This window comes from Calliopsis andreniformis, chromosome 3, assembly GCF_051401765.1.
Source record: "Calliopsis andreniformis isolate RMS-2024a chromosome 3, iyCalAndr_principal, whole genome shotgun sequence".
Classification (NCBI taxonomy): domain Eukaryota; kingdom Metazoa; phylum Arthropoda; class Insecta; order Hymenoptera; family Andrenidae; genus Calliopsis; species Calliopsis andreniformis.
This window is the reverse complement of record NC_135064.1, coordinates 4,583,141-4,605,172: the sequence shown is the minus strand read 5'-3', so window position 1 is coordinate 4,605,172 and position 22,032 is coordinate 4,583,141. Positions and strand designations below refer to the sequence as shown.

At 36.0% G+C, this 22,032-nt stretch overlaps 2 protein-coding genes across 6 annotated transcripts in view; one reads left to right on the top strand and one right to left on the bottom strand.

Annotated features, from left to right (window-relative positions):
- Positions 1 to 2,148: 2,148 nt before the first annotated feature.
- Positions 2,149 to 12,429, bottom strand: Nipped-b (Nipped-B cohesin loading factor). Its single transcript, XM_076392909.1, has 4 exons — positions 12,076 to 12,429; positions 11,870 to 11,967; positions 10,588 to 10,857; positions 2,149 to 10,439 (listed from the first exon to the last, which is right to left on the bottom strand). Exon 4 carries the CDS (start codon positions 10,431 to 10,433, stop codon positions 3,996 to 3,998), a length of 6,438 nt encoding a protein of 2,145 aa, XP_076249024.1. The 5' UTR covers positions 10,434 to 10,439; positions 10,588 to 10,857; positions 11,870 to 11,967; positions 12,076 to 12,429; the 3' UTR covers positions 2,149 to 3,995.
- Positions 12,430 to 13,850: 1,421 nt separating this feature from the next.
- The window catches only part of Tgo (Aryl hydrocarbon receptor nuclear translocator homolog tgo), a 54,703-nt gene continuing 46,521 nt past the window's right edge, over positions 13,851 to 22,032 (top strand). For 4 of the 5 annotated variants that reach the window (XM_076393341.1, XM_076393340.1, XM_076393339.1 and 1 more), the window contains exons 1-2: positions 13,851 to 14,037; positions 14,823 to 14,877. In XM_076393341.1, the coding sequence (XP_076249456.1) occupies positions 14,001 to 14,037; positions 14,823 to 14,877 (92 nt within the window). In that variant the 5' untranslated portion in view covers positions 13,851 to 14,000. Of the gene's footprint in view, positions 14,038 to 14,195; positions 14,251 to 14,822; positions 14,878 to 22,032 lie in introns of all 5 variants that reach the window. The other variant, XM_076393342.1, reaches the window with a different exon arrangement.

The following is a 22,032-nucleotide window of genomic DNA, read 5'->3' as shown; positions in this document are numbered from 1 at the left end:
AATCGATTCCCTTCCCGTTTTTGTTCCTGAGCGTTTGCAACCCCCTCCCGAGAATAAAAAGAAACAGAAAAAAAAATAACTGAAAATTAAGCGCGTGTTATCCAGTAAAAAGACGATTATCTATTACTACTATTATCATTATATTAATATTACTATTAGTATATTATTATTATTGTTGTTCCCCAGTCCAGTAATGGATAATACCAATTCTCGACAGCTTTACTCAAATATATAATATACTTTCTATTTAACCTTCTGTTCGTTAATTCGATATTCTTTTTTTGTTTCGTTTCTCGTTTGGGTTACCAAATACAAAAACATAAGTGATACAATATATATATATATATATAATGTTATAATACAAATGTGCCTCGTACTGTGCTGAGTACGATCGATCGGGGTCGACGAATGTCTATTTTACGTTTTCCTCTTTTTGCAATTTTCATGTCGCCACCTCTCACATTCTTAGTTTCAAGCACGCTTACGAGTATACTCCTTAGAACGTGTATTTCCTTCGTTCAAACTATGTATACATACATATATACTGGCTTATATATGTATATATGCACATGGAAACAACTGTTTAGAATCTTTATAGGGTATACCTTTCTAGAAGTTTATTACAACGAACAATAAAGTGTTTAATGAAACGCTTTTCAACGTTCTCTTTCTCTCTCTCTCTCTCTCTCGCGCTCTTTTTTCCGTTCATTCATTTTCGAAATATTCACTCCTCAAACGCACACGTACCCGCTTTCTCTCGACACAATCGCATTCTCGGGTGCAATGATCGCATCCCCCAGTTGCAACGAGGGGGCTGCGAGATGACACAACGATTCAGCGAACCAGATTAAAATAAATATGTACACGCGAAAATATTTTGTACAAGTTAAAGATCTTGTTTGCCCCATTCGAACTCGGCTTCAACCCCGTTAACGTTTGTCGTATCGATAACCCCCGACGTGGTATCCCATTCTCCCCACTTTTCTTTCTTCTTTTCCCTCCCTTCATGGAAATCGATGTGCAACAGGTGTCCATCTTTCCCCTGTTTCCCTTCTGCTTTCCTTTTTTCTTCGGTATCGATCGGACAGATAAAATCCATGGAGAAGTCCGCTAAGCTTTCATAACGAACGCAATGGACCTTAAGAGGTTTGTGCCATCTCTTAAAGAGATTTTATCGATATTGAAGAATTATTGATATTTGGATAGCTGGAAATTTCAGTACTTTTCTTGTGAAACAGAAAGTAACCTTTATTTTTAATACGAGACACTCTAGAAATGGTAGATACTTGAGACCCTAAATCACGGGTTCATTTCTTTTATAATAGGTATTTCATAAAATAAGAATTACTGACTTTTCTGTCATAAAAAAAGTAATCAACACATTGAATTTATAATGCATGAAAGGGAACGCGGTTAATAGGAAATTTGTCTAAGTTAAACTGGAAATTGAATTCGAGTAGAACTCAAATTTTCATTAGATTAAGGGCAAGAAATGTTAGGGATCAGTAAAATGAACTAATAAAAAAATAATAATGTTTTAATTTACTAAAATAAGAGTTCAAAAAGGAATAGAAAACAGGTATAGGAAGAAACAGATCCCAAAGACATTTCTCACGCGTGTGCACTTACAAGCTAATCGAATGAATCCATAAATTCCATTTGCTGCCAGATTTATTGATGATATAGATGAATGTACATCTGGGCCCCAATAAAGTGCTACGTTAAAATCGTAAAACGAAAGAAGCGTGATATCCTTTAGATCATCTTGCCTGGTTGCGTTCGTTAACCAAGTTGCGCGGACTCTAACCTCTAGATTCAGTGAAGAGCGAGACGATTGACTTCGTTTTGAGACTAAACGTGATACTCTAAATGCGAATCGCGATGTCGATAGCTTATTGGACGTCGTTCGTGTTGAACGAAACTGCTCTCCACATGCAGAAATTAAAAACCATCGTGCACCTATCGAATTCGTTGTAGAGAAAAAGAGATTTCCAGTTGAACCAAGCAGTTGCCACAAACAATCACCGTTTCCTCTGTTTGTCAATCAGATGTAACAAGATAAATAACTTAAGTTACGATAAACCGCAATATCGATATCACGTCTATAAATTTGATTATATTACGTCACAGAGATCTCAATAATTCACATTTTAATGTATAGACTTAACCGTTAAGGAAACGAACACACCAAATAGCAACTATAGATGTATAAAAATTATGAATTACCGCAATAAATAAAATGATCAGCGCCTATATCATTTTAGGATACCTCTGAATCACAACTGTTCATTTGAATCTCAAAAAAAAAGAAAGTTTTTTACTTGGATTTTAAGTTGTAGCTGGTCCTGAACGGTCAAATCTAATAGTATTTTTCAAAGTGACCTGAAAACGGAGGAAACGAAATGACTGAAACCTGTTTGATCCATTGAAAACCTCCCGTTTGCCATTTTCTTCTCTTTTAAACGCTTGTTTATACATTATTGCGAGTCTTTTTTATTTCGCAGGTCTACTGATTCGTTTCTTCCCCTCGTCTCACTCGCCCCCTCCCCCCACCTCCGTCGAGGGTAAAGTTCGCTACGATTATTTTTTTTCCCTTCTTTGTTACTCCTAAGCTTGTATAAAAACGATACTTTTTTCTTAGTTTTGCTTTTTTTCTTTTCTTTCAATACACCAAAGACGAGTGCGTAAAGCAAACTATATTGGGACAACATGAATTCTGAATAAATACTTAATATTACAACAAAATCTTAAGTATTCTTCCCGTAAATGTCACCGCTATATAGTTTGTAAGAAAATAAGATTACTTTACTTGAAATTTGTATGTACAGATATTACAAACAACGTTTTCCTTCGTAATGCATAGGCAATGTGTTTCATACTCATTTTTTTTCCTCTCCTTTTTTTTCAACTACACACCTCTTTATTATACATGCTGTGGAGCAAGTCTAAACGGATCCGTCTATGTCATTAAACTGTTAATTTTTGGTTGACTTGTCCGTCGTTTCCCCAAGTTATATTCGGACCTTCTTATCATTATTCCTTCTCTTTCGTTTAAAAACTAAACATGTACGAACCATACAAAACGAACGTCCAATTATCTACTTATCTTCCAAATATTTCGCTGGTTTCACCCCGTAAAAATAAAAACTAATGATTTTGTATTTTTCGTATCAATTTTGCTGTTATATTATTCAATATTATTTACACAGAGACAACTTTGTTCGAACGTAACGCATTCTGGCGTGAACTCTATTATACTCGGATGGTTTCTCTCGGTATGGAACTTGGTTCGACATCTTCTGGATACATAAACACTTTATAAATCTGTGATTTTATGAGTGGATTTTTATTCAATTCCTTCAGCGTTCATACTATGAATCACTAATTTTCTTTGAATTGAGAACCAAATAAAAAAGAGGTACAAATAAAAAGTGGTATCGATTACTAAAATAGAGATCATAACTGAACCAAGTTCCTTCCTCCAGTCACGCAACGATTCGAACATACTTATGGACCGAGAAAAGTCGTAGACGCGCATCCACTGTGTGTACATGTGTACGTGTGTATGTGTAAATGTGAGTGTGTGTCCTAGCCAACAAGATTATAATCCTAATATCGCCTGAGCGATCAGTATTTAAATTTCTCTCGCATCACTCTCTCCGTAGTCACAACTCGCGACATCCCTCATACATTCTCAACGCAGAGCACCACCATCCTCTCTGTACACAGTTTCATTACTTCCATAGTTTCTAATGTTTCGCGTCCTTTGCCTCGACCCTCCGCACAGGATAGAGGCTCTTATTAGTGTATGTGTTTAACAATTACAACACATTGATAGCGTCCGGCACTGATAACTGATCAACTGTTTTCTCTTCTCAACACGACCGATTCCGCGAGAACAGAGAAGCTCAAATCTCTCACGCGTACGCACACCCACACGCAGCGTATATGTAATCAGACATGTATGTACAGAGTATGCGCGGATACCACCGCACTCACACGAGAAAATCCGGGTCACTATAGTCCTCACCGCTTTCGCTGCTATCGGAGATTCTTCTCCTCTTCTTTTTCTTGTGCCTCTTTACTTTATCCGTTTTGTGCGCGCGATGCTTGCGGTGTTCCTTCGACTCCGCATGCGCGTGTATCGTAAGCTTGGGCACCCGCGGGGTTGCCATTGGGGTTTGCTGCGGTGCCACAGGCTGCGCGTGCCCATGCATCTGACCCATGGGTACCAATGGCACGGGTCCCGAGCCCATCACCGAGTTCATAGAATTGTTCGGATGCTCGTGTGTGGAGTTCACATTGCTCTGGTACTGATTCGTAACGCCACTGTCAATCAGCTTACCATCCATCTCGGAATTAGGCATCTTGGACGGCGTGTTCTCAGCTGCCTGTTTACTACCGCTTGTGTCACCATCGTTACCATCCTCCTCGCCCTCCTCCGGATCGAACTTCAACATTAACTGCTTAAAGTCCAGGTACTCCTTTACCAACTTCTTTCTGCCCTCCGCGTCCAATTCCGCATTGCTCACGCCCTCCCTCAGTCTCTGCAGTGTAGCCTTTGGTTTGAACAATAAATTGTTCTTTCGATTCACTGCTTTCTCGTACACCTTCGCGGCTTCCGTCGGCGAGTACTGACCGATTTTCTGGTCAGAAAACCCGTATAAATCCTTCAGGTGCTGCCTCAGGGTTAGTAGAAGCAAGAAACCTTGGCTGGCGGTGATGTACTCCCTAAGCAACGTTGTGTCACCCGGCAGTCTCATCAAGAGAGACTCTTCATCCTCCTCGTCGTCTTCTTCGTCTTCCAGGGCGGTCAATAGTTGATCCGGTCGTGGTTGACCGTCAGGACCTACAGACGCGTGGGACTGCATTTGTTGGTGCTGATTGCTGCCTTCCTTTGGTAGTAACGCTTCCTTGAATGACTGTAGCAAGTTTGTGCCAGACATGGAGATAATGATATCGATGTGGTGGATGATGAACAGCGGCTCGTCTTGCACTTGATATGTAAAATAAGCGAGATTATCGGCTAAGTATAGCATCTGTGATAAACTCGTCTTAGCGGACTCGTCGAATTGCTTCAAGAAGGATTGTACGATTGCCCGCCTCTGTTGTTTCGTATTCCTCAGGATTGTGTACAGAAAACCATTCAATGCACCTGGGAATTCGCCTTCCTTCACTCGCATACCCCTCACTGTGATGTCGTTTTGCAGAATTTTCTGCAGTCGATAGCTCAATTTGATACCTAATTGGGACTTCATGTGAATAAATCCTGGATACTTCTTCTCGATATCTTGCAACTGCTTGTCCGCGCTATGACTCACCGCTTTCTCGCAATCTGTGCTCATACAAATCAAATAAGGTACAATTTGGACAGGATGCACCAAACCTTGTGCCAAGATCAGTTGGATGACCTTCAGCGCAGCGTGTCGAACGCTTACATTCGCATGTAAAAAAGACTCGAGTATCTCTTTTACGTATAACTGAATCACCGTGCTTGCCATTCCTGATGAAACGTCACCCATCTCCTTTAGGTTCTCCTGTTTCGACATCTTCGCCCATTCCATATCCTGTTTGATCATCCTCTTGTCCTCCTCCTGTAAATATACTTCAACGTTGTTTAATACTTGAATCCTCATATGAACTAAAGCGTTCTCAGACGTGAGCAGGTGATGATATAATTCCTTCAGTTCTGGCAGTAACATAAATTCGTAATGACGTATACACAGAGAACCGATGGCTGACAAGGTGAAATGTCGAATATCGTCGTTGTCGAGGTGCACGAAATAGTTCAGTGTTTCGAATACTTGATCCTTTATGTTCTCCGCCAGGCCTTCGATTACCTCAGCATCAGTGAAATTAAAATGTCGTAACAGCAACCCGACAGTGAACAATGCTCTTCTGACAAAAGGTCTATACTTTAAAAGCATAGGATTGGTAGGATCTTTCTCGTAAAAGGATTTGTACTCGGTCAAATGTCCGTAATATTTCTTAAAGCAGTCTCGTATTAATTTAAAATTCCTCGTTACGTTGTTAACTATAGAGCCTAAGCACGACAAACAACTGGCTACTACCGATCTGTCGTGCTGCAAAATCAATTTTACAGAATCCTCCTCCAGTTGGGCTAAAAAAGTTTCACTAGGATGCTCCATTAAGGGTACGACCAATTCTAAAGTATGCGCGACGCTGCTAATAATCTGATAATCGCCTTGAGTCTGACATTTTAAACTCAGATAAGGCTGCAAGGTAATTGCATGATTGACCAGCAATTGCGGTCGTATTTTTGCAAACAAATACAAAGTCGTTAAGCAAGCGACTAATCTTTGTGAAGAACCCTTTTTCTCGGATTTTTCAGATTCTTCTAAATTAGTTTCTTCTAGTCGTAGAACGTTTTCTATTAAACAATCTACTATTTGCTTGCATGCTGTCAACAATGCCTTTGGAGGTTCAGTTTGCATCTTTGTACTATCATCTTTATCTTCCTTCGGCTTGAACAAACTTACCAGCAGCTGTTCAAACCATTCAAGACCCATATCTTTGCTAGCTGCTACAACGTCCGTTATATTCATGACTTTTCTTAGTAATGATTCAGAATCAAGAGTAGGACGTTCTCTAACGGGAGTAAACCACATGTTTTGAAACACCTCCATAACTAATTTTCTAATGCCTTCCTCATCATTCACTCTTCTGATCATCTTGACGCAGATCTCCGGTATCTTAGGAAAATCTGGACACTCCATACAGATATCCTTCAAAATTTTGATGACACGTTTTCGAACGCTAACGCCAGTATCTAGAATCCTGGCCGACAACATATCGTAATATTTATCTATTAATTCTGGCCTACTTAGTACAAACTTTCCTACTAAGTCAACGGCTGCTTCTCTTACGGACGTAGCATGATCTAAAAACGAATGTTTCACACCCAATTGCATATCCACTCTTGCTAATACGCTGGGATCAGCTTCAACTATCATTGTTAGACATTTCATAGCTTTTGTTCTGATTGCTATCGATGACTCAGTTAGAACATGGAGAATTTGTTTCAAATATCTATCAAAACTTTGAGAGAATGGCCTCTTTGAGGCAAGATATTGCGATATAAGTTCTGCAGAATTGTAATCAATATACGTTTGGAGAATATCTGGTTTTGTTCCTGTACTACATGGCCTTATTCTACTTACAATGTATTTTTTCTTTTCTTCTATAATTCTGTAAGCTTCTGAATTCTTCTGTTCATTATTGTCATTCTCATCCGCATCTGGTTCATCAAGTTCTGATTCAGAATCTTGGTCACTCGAATGATGTTTATTTTTCTTTTTCACTCTCTTTTTATGCATCTTTTTACTTGGACTATTTTTTAACTGCCCAACTTTAGATTTTTCTACTGCACAATCTCTATACCATTGTGCCAAATAAAAATGACGAGCATATCCCAAAGCAGAATCCTTTGTTCCATTTACAGCCAAATAATCTAAAAGTACTTTCTGTAAAAAAACTGTCCTTTCTTCATCTTCACTTAAACCCATAATTTCTTTATCTTTTACTTGATCATAATCAGAGTCTTTTTGCTGTTCAATTCTTATATCTTTTATTATTTGATCAATGGTGGATAATTTACATTGGGAACTCACTGCATCTTTTCGTAGTCTGGCTGCAACTACACCAAGGTAATCGATGGATGCCACTCTGAGAGCCATATCAGAGCTTTTGTTCGAAAAATGTCCCACAAGCAAATTTCCAAGTAAACTCAACAGCAATTCAGCTGCTGGCCATTCTGGTTTGTTAACAGTGGCTAACAAATCTTGAACAAAATTTTCAAACAATGGCCTATAATCTATTTCTTCTCCTTTACTACCGCATTTACTGAGGAACACTGTTAAAAAATTTCCTGCTATTCTAGTAGCCGTTTCATATTTGTTAATAATTAAAACGTCAGCATCAACGTAATTTATTTTCTTCTCCTCTTTCTTTTCTTCTTCATCCTGTTTCTTTTGCTGTGGAACTATATTGTCTGACAACACAACAACACACTGAATAAGTTGTAAGACCAATGCAGTTAACATTTGTATATGATCCTCAGAATTTAACCTATATGTTCTTAAACTTCTTTTGCTGCTCGGAAGTCGTGCTATAGATGCTAATATATCATCCAATAACAATCTTCTATGTTTCTCGTATTTTGTGAATATAACTGTGACAAGTTTTAAAGCACTTAATTGAAGATCACTAACAGATTCAACAAAAAATGGTGCAACGCCTAGAGTAGACGCGTGTAAAACACTCGTATCTGTTAAAACCTGTATATTTAATAATTCAGCGAGAAGACCAACTAATTCGTGCATTTTATTATAAACTTGAAGAATACTTTTCTCGCGAACCTCTTTCATATGACCCCTTTTCTTACGACCACTAGAATTATAATTTTCAGTCTTGTTTTTTGTATCTATTTTATAAACAGGATCGAAAGAGGGGTAAATAGTATTTTGTAACTGAAATTTCATAAAAAGTACTATTCTGTCAATTACATCCTCTAAATAAACCATTTTTGGCATATTGCTAGATGTCATAATATGCAATGCAATTAAAGACGCATCTACAGCACGTTGCACTCTTTCCATAGCTAATTGCATCCATAGCCGACTTTCGTCAACGTCATCGTCTGGATCGGCAAGTGGGGATACTTTAGCTCCATCTCGAATATTTTTCTCTAAAATATTCAATAACCTAACCAATCTGTCCGCAGGAATGGATTCCATTGCTCCCAATGCTTTTAATTTGGCCGCTTCTGTACATAAATCATGTAACTGATATTTAGGAATTAATAATTCTGGAGGCACATCACCATCGTCATCTAACTCGGCATTAGTTGCAACATCTTCTGTGTTTTCAAATATCGTTTCTATTGTTGTGTTGAAACGTTGGTATGTATTGGTTTCCATTAATTCTTCTACACTGAGTTTAGCTAAAACTGGAACAAGTTTCTTTTCTATCTTCCTTATTTTTGGTTTCGAAGGTGTAAGCATTTCTTTTTTATCCTCGTCTTCATCATCATCATCATCATCATCCAATACTCTTCTTCGTCTACGTCTATCTTCACTTTTCTTCCTCTCCGCTTTTTCCTTTTCCCGTTGAACTTGTCGTTCTTTCGCACGCGCTTTAAAATATTTATTGTTCTTACCAATCTCCTCTTCACTTTCTGACTCTGACTTGACTTCCTCACGATGTGAAATTCCCATTTTTGCAGCCCGACTTGGCGATTTCTCCGCAAAGGCAGCTATACTTTTTTGCATTAAAGCTTGATCTGCTAAAGACAGTCTATCTAACATAACAACTGGTTCCTTCAATTTTTCTTGTATAGGACCGGGCATTTTAACTGCTTTTTCTGAATTGTTGTTTTGTTGATGCTGCATCATTGGTGTTGTAGCGATATTCAAAGTATTCTCTGTATCACTAGTATCCATGCTTGGGTGAGATGTAGTTTGTGTTGATAATAAATGTTGTGTTGTATTATCCATACTTTGTTTTGCTTCAATATTCTCCATTGGTAAATCAATATCAGGAGTCACAAGACCTGTGACTGGACCAAGTAAAAACTGTTGCACTGTATTCTCTAATTCCATTAACTGAGGTCCTAAAGAATGTACTGGCTGATTCATCATAGGACCATACATATTTTGATGCATATTCATGGTCTGATGTTGTTGTAAAGGCATATTAACTCGCATGGGAGATGCCATATGCATGTTGTGTTGAGGTGTCATACCAGCCATATTATGGTGTTGAGGTGTTACATTGCCAAGACTCGTTAATGGTGTTCCAGGAGAACTCATATGTGCTGGAGAATACATATTTGGTTGTGGTGTCATATTGGGTAAGGGATTCATACCAGCAGATGGGGGAAGTACTGTCCTAGCAGCAGCAGGATGTGCTGGACTGCCTTGCGGTGTTTGTCTTGATCCTGAAGAATTGGAGTATGATGGAGAAAACCGTCCACAATTTGCAGATGTTTGATTGGCATGCATTACAGGTGTACCTTGGGCCCAGTTTCGAGGTGAATTATATTGAGGACCCTTAAATACATGAGGATTTATCTGCAAGATTGCCTTAAGTAATTCTGGAGTATTTTGCTCGGTCTCCAAAGGTTGTTCCGTATTCGCATAATTGTCTTTCAATTCAATATGTTCAGATGATGTTTGTGATAAAGATAATATTAATTGCGGCACTAAGTTCTCATTGCGAACACTTAACAATATTTGTGCTTCCTCTGCCACTCTTGGATGAAACAAAAGGGACTTGTTCGTCAATGTCTGAGGCAACGGCGTTGGGAGGGGCATTTCAGGTAACAAGTCAGTGAGACTCGCAATACCAGCGAGAGTTGTGATTGGCACACTCGGTATAACCCCGTTCATCTTGAATTTGATTTGTTCTGGCATTACAGCCTGGACAAAAAATATTATTAAAATTAGGTCCAATGTCCTTACATGTACTCCGAGGTTCATAGAATTATCCAACGTAACAAACACTGCACTGACATATTACAAAAGTTCTGCTCACAATATACGATAAATATAAATTAACCGAACATACCTAAATGCAATGTTCTCACAAATGTTTAAAGAAATCATTATTAAAATTTTTCCACTCGCATGTTCAAGACATTCCAATATCAGACGAATTTCACTGTCGAACAGAATTATATCTAACGCTTGTTAAAGAACACTAGCACTAAGGCATATACTGGGAACTTAACAAAGTCTCTTTTAAGTTCCCATGATGCAGAAGGAAGTATCAACCAAATTTTGATGAAGCCCGGGGATCCTCCAACAATCGGTCCATTGTTAGTTGTAATGTCTTGTCCTGAAACATAATAATGCGTTACTGAATTATCAATTACTTTAATCAATTACTTTATTATATTAAACATATAAACAGACAATCTACTAATAATCATGTTTTGGAACATAAATCATGAAGATAAAAATGTACTCTGCGTTATACACTCTAATTCAAAATATATTAACCCTTTACGGGCAAATATCGCTACAGTGTGACATATGAACACGTATTTTTAAAATATGTGCCATCTGCAAAGGGTTAAATATTTATTTGTACTAAGACTTCCTATACAAATTATAATAAAACAATTTCTTACCTAAAATTCATTCATACGCATACATACTCACAGATTGATATGAAAACTATTGTAATGTCAAATTAATAACACGTATTCACAAAATATGAATTTCACATAAATTTACCTTATTATTTATGTACTATTTAGGAAATTAAACAAATGTTGTGTTGCACAATAAAAATTATTGTAAATATAAAATAAAACAAATAGTTAATGATAAAATTATATGTAATAGATATTAAAAAAATATGAATTCTTTTAAAGGTTAGATCAATTTAATAAAATCTTTTTTAAATCAACCATTACAAATACTATATAATAATATACGTCTACTTTTCATTAGATCATATTATTTATAAATTTTGCTTTAAATATAATGTTTTATTCACTGAAATTATATTAATAATTGCTTATTATTCTTGTTATATATATGCTATATTCTAATTATTGTTACAAGATGATGGCAAATGTATATTAATGGCTCGTTGAGCCATTCTTTACAATAATATGAATGAAATGAACGATAACACTTCTTTGCAAAAGTACGGTTACAACAGAAGCTAAATAACCAACAAAATGAACGCTAAATGTATGCGATGTCAACAAAATGTCATTCTCCTTTTACAAACAATATTTTCTCCAACAATCATGCTCGTGTCACTAATTCACATAACTCTATTGAAATATGTTCACACAACATTCAACAATGCACCATAGTTAGATAAAGCTTATTACCTCCAGTCGCTGGGTTACTACCATCCAACATCATATGTATAATAACATGGCCTTAGGATGATGTTATGTATTGAATACTTCTCAGAGCTGAACCACTTCTGTTAAATAATAGAATTGACACAGTGAGCAACGCTAATAGAAACATTTCTGTGTCAAACGGTGAGACAGAACGAATTTCGATGAAAGTTTCGTGCCAATTGCCTTACCCAGCTACGCGCAACGATTATTTATACTGGAGAATCCGATCTGTGAATGGGATTTTGGCGGGAGGCGAACTGATATCCAAGATCCCCAAACGTTTCAATGCACAAAAACCTTAGATGCTCGCACATTAGTCAAAACAACGGTCCCTGTTTGTGACGAGTCTGTTCGCCAAACTTTTCGGTCGTGAAGATATTCGCTCAATTGTCATCCGTGGTTGTGGCCTATTTGGTTGGACACGTTCTCACATCGACCACCAAAGAACGCGTTTAACTTGACGGCACCGCACAATCTTCACTCACGTATCTCGCGACACCTTGTAAACATCGCCATGTCAAAGGTGGTAGATCGCGGGGAAAACAGTATTTATAGTGTGAATACGAAGAAAACAGACACAAAGGCGTCCATTTTGCTCAGCAGCGAGTTAGCGGAAGTTGCGTAGTAGATACAGGGCCAGATACAGGTATACCGGCGCTACGGCGTCGCATTTCGAATTACGATCGGCGCCGTTCGCATGAAAGCGATACATTCGACTCGAATTCAATAGCTTTTATCGAAATATCTATTCCTATTGATTTATGAACCCTGTCTTAATAATAATTATTTCCTAACGGTACCTCTATATAGGCAATAGCCGAATAAAAATGTACTGGTTGTTGAAGAGAAACAATCTTGTTCTAATATAGGAAGAAAATGACGTGTATTTAGCGAAATATTATTTTATTGATATCGTTTCACACCTTATAGTCTAAAAAGTAGATAATTTTGTAAAATGAAATAGTATCGATTAGGATTTGTTTTGTCCATGTAACATATGTTTCTAAATGCAATTTCAGAGACAGGTAGTTGCAATAAACTTTCAGTACTATGTTGTAGTCGCATGATCGATGATACTATGAAATTGTTCACAGATGGCGCTACCAACATCTCTTTCGGAGCTTATGTTGTCAGTCTTTTACTTGATTGTATAAATTTCTTTAATATACGTGTAACGATATTATTTATTTGAAGATGAAAATTTAGCATCAACATTATATCAAACAAATTTTTTCCAGAATTTAAGTATATTTGTTAAATAAATATTTCATTTTTAGGAATGTACATCATTCAGTTTAAAGTTGGCGCCCAAACATAGTCTTGAAGTGCTTCGCAAATGAGAATTCGCCACACTTTAATTGCATATCTTGCAGTAATTAACATTTAAATAGATATTTTTCGATTAATTGCGCCTTCAATTAACTCAATTAGCGTTAAAGAGTATCATTCATAGTCATTAACTGCTTTCGAGTATTATTCTTAAATACAATAACTGAAAATATATGTAATATGAATAATGATTTGTTGTGTTCATGAAACGAATATTGAAAGGGGTGAAATAATACTCGATAAAAGTTAAGATGTCTCCAAATTTATAAATATTATACATGTATTGAATAAAGGCCAATATTTGTATTATCTGCATTAAACTCTGCATTACTACTTTCACAGTGGTATAAGAAAATGAATCATAAAACAAATTTTAGGAAGAAGGATAAGAAAGAAGATACAATAATTAAAATATATTGTATATATTTTTGTTTTTTAAAAAAATGTATACGTGACTGTGTCATGAAATTACTCCTCAAAAGTTGACCCTGTTTCGTGAAATTGAGTAGGGATTTCTGAAACACCTTTTATTTGGTGACGAAGTATTTCATAGCATCATCCGGCAGAGTGCGTTGGACGTTAGCCAATTTCGACTTTTATGCTCGGAAGGCTCGAGGAAAAAATAAAATTCAGAGTAAAAACTCCAAAATGGCGCGACTGCTGAGTGTAAACACCCAGTTTTGATGTTAGTAAGGTGTATTAGCCGCGAACTGCTCGCGTGAAAGTTTCACTAGCTTTTACAGTTTTCTTGTGTTTAACCGTGTGACGAACAAATTTTACCTGAATGTTCACTGTATCTACGATCGCCCATTCTATACCAGGTAAATATCGAAACTATTTGACATTGAAAACGTTTCCCCATCGAAGCCAATTAATATAAAGAAGGAAAATTTCATTCGAAATTTTCGCTATGAATTATTTTCACTCGTGTACGATAATCATTTCACGAATTTGAGAAACTGGAACGATACTTACGCAGATTTTCAAGCACCAGCGATTCTCCTCTTAAGTGGGACACATTTCTATCATAAAATGCAAGTAATTTTCTGTATTACATATCGCTTTTTTTCGTGCAAATGTGTTGTCTTATTAGATTGAAAGCTTTTGTTTTTTATTCTGTAGTGTGTATAATCTCTTTTTTTGCTCAATACACACGTAGAGTTATATATAATTTATTGCTCCGATACATGAAATTATTGAGAATTAGTTACATTAATGTCGTTTTTATGAATTATAATTAAATGTAACTGCAAGGGATTGTTTAAAATTAAAGTGGTGTACAAAGTTAATTCATAAAAGTAAGCATAAGTAAAAGAAATTTCTTTAAATTTTCTTAAGTATATGTATATAGACATTTAGGCAATTTTCTTTAAGTTTATGTATATAAACATTTAGGCATTCATATTTGTGCATATTGTATATGTTTAGCAATATATACATAATTTCGATATCAAATATCTCAATTACTTCTTTTATTTTTGTTTTAGTGTTTCAGTGTATTGTTAGAAATTATGTGAACTTACGTAACATATAATATTATAAAATTTACAGTACTTTCAGAAATTGTAGAGCACGTATCATAAATATCATTTTGTAATTATTGCAGGGAGTGATCCGAGCAGAATGACCCAAAAGCGCACTGCTGGCATGGCGCACATTGGGTAAGTACTTTTATAAAATGTTCTGATTATTTCATATTATTTGAATATACTATTACACATGCATTTATTTCATTTTATATTTGAATATTTGATTAGAATAGTTTTTTACAAAATGTAATATTTATTTAATAATAAAAGGTCTGTAGATGATACAAACCATATAGAATTTCTTAATTTATCAAGTTTAATAATTGTTAATATTTATTTATAAAATATATAGTTTTTGATCTAATATGTTAAAGAATTAACAAGTAATATAGTTGCAATTTCTATTCCTATTAAGCTTCAAATAAAAATGATTAAAATCTAGATCTGTAGAATGATGATGCGTATTAGAAGAATCCAAATGTCTGAAACTTGCTTTTTTTATTATTTGAATATTAATCTGTAAATTTTGTTAAGTGCCCATTGTATTTGAGAAACTAATATTTGTTTTATCAACGCCATCATATGCATCAATGCTCTCTTTCATATTTTTAAGCGTATTTACATCAGTATATTATTTATATGATATTTCTTGCATCAAATTGTACGATCAGAATTTTAGAACCTTCATAGTTTATAACATGAATGATAGTATTAACAAGTTAAGTTAATGCTTTGTGAAATTCAAAATCATCTACTGTTGCAAATTTCTAGCAAATAATTTCTTTCACACATAACTGAAGAGCAATATTCCTCAACTTTGTCAAATATTCAATTCCTATTTCTGTTTTATTAAATGTTAATTTATCATATAAACTTAAAAGACGCATAAATATATTCCTCTAAATTTTGTCGGTGTGTATTATACGTTAGCAAGGTTTAATTTTTATTGATTAATAAGGTTCGAAAAAATACTGTATTACCTATATTAATATATTACGGTGTTTGGTTTAACGGTAGGCACTTTCTGGGCCATCGATGCTCGCTAATATTCCTTTACACCAACTCAAGCTATTGCGACATCGTGGCACGAAACATTTCGTTATCGTAAGCGACGCATACTTTTACTGACGGCACAAAACCTTAGCGCCTGGCTCGAAGAAATTACACGGGAATTTACACGTTAATTTGACAGAAATACCCTATACAAAACACATAATGGGGTCACTTGTTCTTAACTATTCTTTTTATTTACTTACAATTAGTTATTAGCCATGAATAAGAAAGTTTTATAACGAAACTGAAGATTTTAACTGCTAAGTGACTTACTGTAAAAAACCTTACTTTAAAACAAAAGACGATAATTGGATATTGTAATGAGCTCAAGTTTGAGGACACAGTTTCAATTACATATAAAAGAAAAGAACTCAAATTATGTAAATACCCATTATGTAATATAACTATGTAACAATAATCTAAAGTAATAACTTGTTTCCTTCAGTTATCCTCGTTAGTTTCTAGTTATACATATTTCAGTTTATGAAAAGTATATATTTCCAAGCTTAAAATAAATACAAATTTTCCTTCAATTTGACTCAAAAATTGGAATGTCAAAACAGTCCGTACTGGAATCATTTAGAAAATATTGAAATGTTACAGAAATACTTTTAAAATTATATCCTCAAAAATTTGATGAAATTTCAGAAAGAAAGATATATTTAAAGTTTAATTTAAAACCTAAAATTTATTATATCTTGTTCAACTATTACTATAAAATTTATTACTGGAGGCAACAAAAAAATTCATGAGAGAAAACAAAAAGAAAACTGTGTAACAGTTTTCTTTCTCTAGAAACAAATGGATCTCTTTTAAAGTTAATATAAAGATTTTAAACTCTAGAGTAAATTCAGTTATTTTCCACGTGCATCAACAGTCGGATGAAACAAGGAAATCAAAGTTGTGTAATTGTTTTCGGACAATGAAACTATATTGTCTTTAGTTCACCAGATTAAATATGCAAACGCTAATTTCTGTCGTAACAATTTTTAAATATATTTTAAAAGCATCACATGTATCGATTTATGTACACTCATTTTTGATTTTAAAACAAAATTTATATTAATAGACATCAGTTAAAATCGTTTAAGTACCTACACTATTTAAAATTTTTCACTTTGCATACTTTCTAAATAATTATTATCTTAATTGGACTATTGACAATTTAGAGTAATTTTGGAAGAGACAATTAACAACATTTTATAAGATCAGACTAAAGACAAAGAAATTAGAATCAGAGTTTTGAAATCCATAACAATAATTTATAAGAGACTTACAATACTTTAAAACATTTATTGATCAAATTCAGATTTTGAACGCTTAGATATCATTATAAGAAGCAATTTTTACCCATTTCTAGAAGTCATAAGTAAAAAAGATTCTACCCTCATTGATCGTTCCACCCTTAGCAGCACTCCACTTGGTGTACCTGAATAGACGAGCTCAGTTTCAGAAAGATCGTCGTCCTCGCGAGCGCGAAGACCGTGCACAAGGCGAACGTGATGCATCCTCAGCCCGGTTTAAAAGTCATGCTTTACACCGGTGGCTGTGTTCTCCGTGGCTCTCTGGTGGGAGAAGTGATAGTCCTTAGCGGGGTATAGCACAGCGGCACATTATGCGGCTATGGTGGAATCAGTCACTGGCGAGTTGTGGGTGGTGACTAGTCGGCGACCCATCCGTCCGAGAAGTCCGTGCTTCCGCGTTCGTATTTCCCGTGTACCCCCCCGTCTTCCCCGTAGTTCATCGATCGCGATCGAGGCCTCTGTCGCTCTACTCGTGTCTTTAGTCACGAAATTCGCCGTTCGAATCGCGCACGTGCCGTGGCGTCCTTCGAATCAACCTAAAACCTAGAAATCTTTGCGCTTAAGCGAATCGAAGAATCACTTCGGTTCGAAAGTGTATCCGATTTGAATTCGACTTTTATCTTGCGCGTAAAATCGATGAAAAGGAAATGTGCAGAGTTCTAGTGTAACCTTCAATCTCGAAAGATCGATAGATCGTGATCGAAGAGGCAAGAATTGGGTTTAGGGTTTGGCTTAGTGGATAGCCTTGCAGGGAGACTTAGAAGTGAAACTAGTTGGGTGAAATAATGACAATCGTTTAGATTAGTCGCGGCTTATTAGGACTGGGCGGTTGATTGGCCAACGTGAAAGCGATTCATAGTGGTTACTTTCCAAAACGGCACCGAAGCTGCCAATATTTGAAAGCGCTGAATAATGTGTATGCGATCGGACCGGTGTCCACGGTGTCTCCTCGAGCAACGCGCCGTAGGCGCGGTAAAAGTTCAATCTACTTTGAGAATGAAACTTTGGGCGTTCCTCGTTGTGTGATTGAAGTCTAACCTCGAGGAAAATGAATCTTCTGAATAGTGTTGCTTTCAGAAGTCAGAAATGTGATTCCGTAAGTGTTGTGAAGAATTTGTAGTTTGGAAACCTTTACTGTGCGTTCGTAGTTTAAATGAGAGATAACGAAATAGTAGTGATAGGTCGTTGAGTGAACCAATGCGTGTCTGAAGGTTAAACGATCCATGGAAGTTAAGTGAAGTCTATCGTATCATTTTGCTTGACATTCTCGAACAGTACGCTGGAAAAGTGGAAATAAAGTCCGCCAGACACGGATAACTCTTCGCGGCGTCACCCATAAATACCGCTCGGATCGGGGAAAAATCACTGCGGATATCTACGAGCAACAGCCGCGGAATATCTGGTGGGATCACGCTGCGAACAGGGTGTAAAGTATCAAGGATTCATCGAGCATAGATCTGTTTTGCGTGAACCACCAGATGATAAGATAACTCATGGAGGTGAAAGAACGGTTGCAGGATTTCAAATAGACAATATTTAGATTCAATGCAAACGAACTCGTGATCGCTAGTTTCCAGAAATGTTGACAGTGTGAAGGTAAACGTGGAAGATTGGAAAGCACAGGGCTTTAGGCTTAAGTAGTTTTCTTCGTTATGGAGAATTTATGTCACTGAAGAATCTTAGGCAAGCGTGGGGGAAATTGATGGTGTTCGTAAACTTAGGTTTAGTGAAACAAAGTGTGTAGGAAGAATTTTGAAATTAATAAGAAAGAATGTTAAGATAATGAAGTTTTAGAAAAGGTGTAAACGTTGTCAAGACGGGTCCTGTGTAATCTGTGGATCCTCTTAGGATCATCTGGCGATTTTATGATAACCAACCTTCAGGACATTTGTTCTGTAAAGCGACTCTTGAACATGGGCATTTCTACGTGAATGTCTACAAAAATATGAATGCACAGGCGAAATCTAAGCGATCTAGAACAGAATTTTAGAAAATTCCAATTCTTAGACCACAGGAAACTAACACTAGAATTGAACAAATTTAAGCTACTGCGATTAAGAAAAATTTAAAGAACCTAGAACCTATGTTAGGTACTTCCACTACAATATCTCAACCATATCGTGTACAAGACAAAATTCAAACACATCAATGAAGAGTAGCAAGGTTCTTCAGTTTGTGTCTTTTGAAAAATGTCAAGAATTTTAATAAACTACGAAAACACTAAGACAATCATCGAGGGCCATCGACTCAACAAAGGTCTCTTATCAATACCTAGATCCTAAACACATTATCAGAAATCAAGCAAGTCCATTCATATTTGTGCGATCATCGGCCATCTCGGGTCCCAAGATTTTCCGATAAGCGACCAAGGATTGAAACACTTGTTCTCCCTCGCAACATGAACTAGACACCAGGCACACGAAACATTTTCAAACAAAACATAACGTGCAATAGTAAGAGTGACAAGATTGTTTAAAATTGGAATCAACGAATTATATCATTCTTCCTCAGAACATTGACTAAATTTATGAAATATTTCTAAACAAGAGTGACAGTGACAGTGATAAAATTGTTTAAATTGGAATCGACGTAGTATCTCATCGTAGTTGCGAGCAAGATGAGGAGATAATACAAGTGGAAGGCGACGGAACGTTGGGTTTGAGGTCTTCAAGTCTAGCAGAAGGGCAGAAAGGTCGGCAAAATAGAGTACCCCGGTGGTAGCGGTATGTACGGGGGCGGTTCGGCAGGAGGAGGAGGGTACGGGGTCGGTTTGGGTCCCGGAGCTGGCCCCTCGCATTACATACCCTCCGCTTCCTCGGTGGGCTACCAATTGGGCCCACCACCCCCGCCGCCCCCTCCAACCTGCCCCACAGCCGGAAGTCAGCTTCTGTCTTACGGGGCCAACCTATCGCCCCATCATATGCAGCAAACCCACACGGACGTGCAACAGTCCAAGAGACGGAGGTAAATCATCCACAGAAATCTCCTTTTTTTTCTCTCTCGTGCTCCGCTGCTTCTCGTTTCTTGGAGATCGCCATCTCTGGGTTTTCGGGTTAGGCCTACCCAGGTAGGACGGAGAGTCGTTGACTTGTAGGGTCATAAAGCAGGTTCATCCAACGCGACTTAATCCACCTTTACTAAAATAGGGTGTGGTGAACTCTGAAGAATTATTATCGTAGCGAAAGTATTTGGTTTTACTTATGTTGGTGTTGTTGGTATAAGAATGCCAATTACTGTATACTGACTAATTACTGTGCAACCCCTTCTTCTTTTATTTTCACATACAATAAAACGTATCACTATAAAATTAAAAACATGTATTTTTTTTAATAAAATCAAATATTTTCAGTTAAAACCTGCTATAACTTGTTATATGGGAAAAAAGAAGGGACACAATATAATCAGTCAACAAACAATCATTGGTACTCGTATCTGAAGTAATGTAAAAAGGTAACGCTCTTAGAATGGGGTGAGGGTGGGGTGATGGGGGTAAATCTTTGACTTGAAGCTCTTGTATGTAATAACAAACTTTAAAACAGAGTATTGTTTATTGATTGATATGTCATTTAGTACCGCGAACTGAGCTTCCTAAAGTTAATATCCTAAGAAATTTAAACTGTTGAAAGAATTAAGATCAACTCTATTTTCAAAAAAAGAATGAGTATGATATCTAATTATTTTAGATATTGTCATATTGATATCAATATATGTGTAAATAGTTTAGAAGTTATTTAAAAGTTTGTTAATATCTTTTTATCCATTTTACGCTTTTCAGATAGTTATTCTATGTAGATGTTGGAAAATGTCGTAGAACAAAAATGATTCAGTCTTTTGATTTCAAACTTTGCACATTTGGTCAAGCTTTTTCTATTTTTTCATATGAATTTTTTCATACAAAAATATTTAACATTTATATTAGCAGAAATTGAGTTCGGCAAGATTCCATGTTTTTCTGAATCAACATATCCTGGTATCTGATTCACCTGTATGAACGGCTTTGAAAAGTGTTTACTTTTCCTATCTCAAAAATCCCAGTATATTCAGAAAAGGGAGATATGTTTATCAACAGTCAAGCAGATTCACCCATTAATCCACAAAATTGTGCCAAACAAATGAAAAAATTTAATGAATAAGAAGGTGTTTAAAATAATAGTTTGTAACATTAGCTAAAAAATAGAGCATATTAAAACATTTGTAACCCAATTATTTGCACAAGTTTTAACTAAATGCTCTAAAAACGTTTTAAAACAACGAAGTATGAAAAATCGAAGAAAAGAAAAATGTATCTGTTCAAGCTATTTATATGGAATACTCTTAGACGAGGCCATAGTCGTTTAAAAGACCATCTGCATAATTACCATTTCTATGCTTTTTGCTGCATCGAATTTGGGTGGATATTAACAAAGTTATAGAACTTTGAAATTTAACAATTTTCCATCAGTAAACCAGTTTCAAGTGATGCAATAAATTTTACTAGTAGTGTAGGTTAATTGGTTAAGTTAACAGTTAGTTACTTACTTAATAGTTAGTTAACTAATAGTTAATAGTTAACAGTTTGATGAATTCTCAAAACGAAGTGAATTATTAACAATAACAAGATAATAATAAGAGTGTAGAGAGAACAGACTATGTTAGGTTTCGTTCTCCAAGTACATAAATAATCTGTATGATAGAATGACCAAAAGAATATGATCAAAAACTTAAGTTAATCTTAATAAACGTTATATATATTATATTACATTAATCACTATGAATCACATGCATAGAGAATCAGTACATACTACGGACTTTCAACCTTCTATTATTATGATTCACTTGCTTCATCACGTATCCAACTAGAAAAATTCAGTTCCTAAAATGCATTTGTTTCCACATGCGTGAGCGAGGTACAAAACATCGCTGAAATATATTCGTGCCATAGGTTCTTCAC

What these genes read in the sequence shown, in the direction of transcription:
- Nipped-b (XM_076392909.1), bottom strand. Translation starts at nt 10,433, where the DNA reads ATGCCAGAACAAATCAAATTCAAGATGAACGGGGTTATACCGAGTGTG.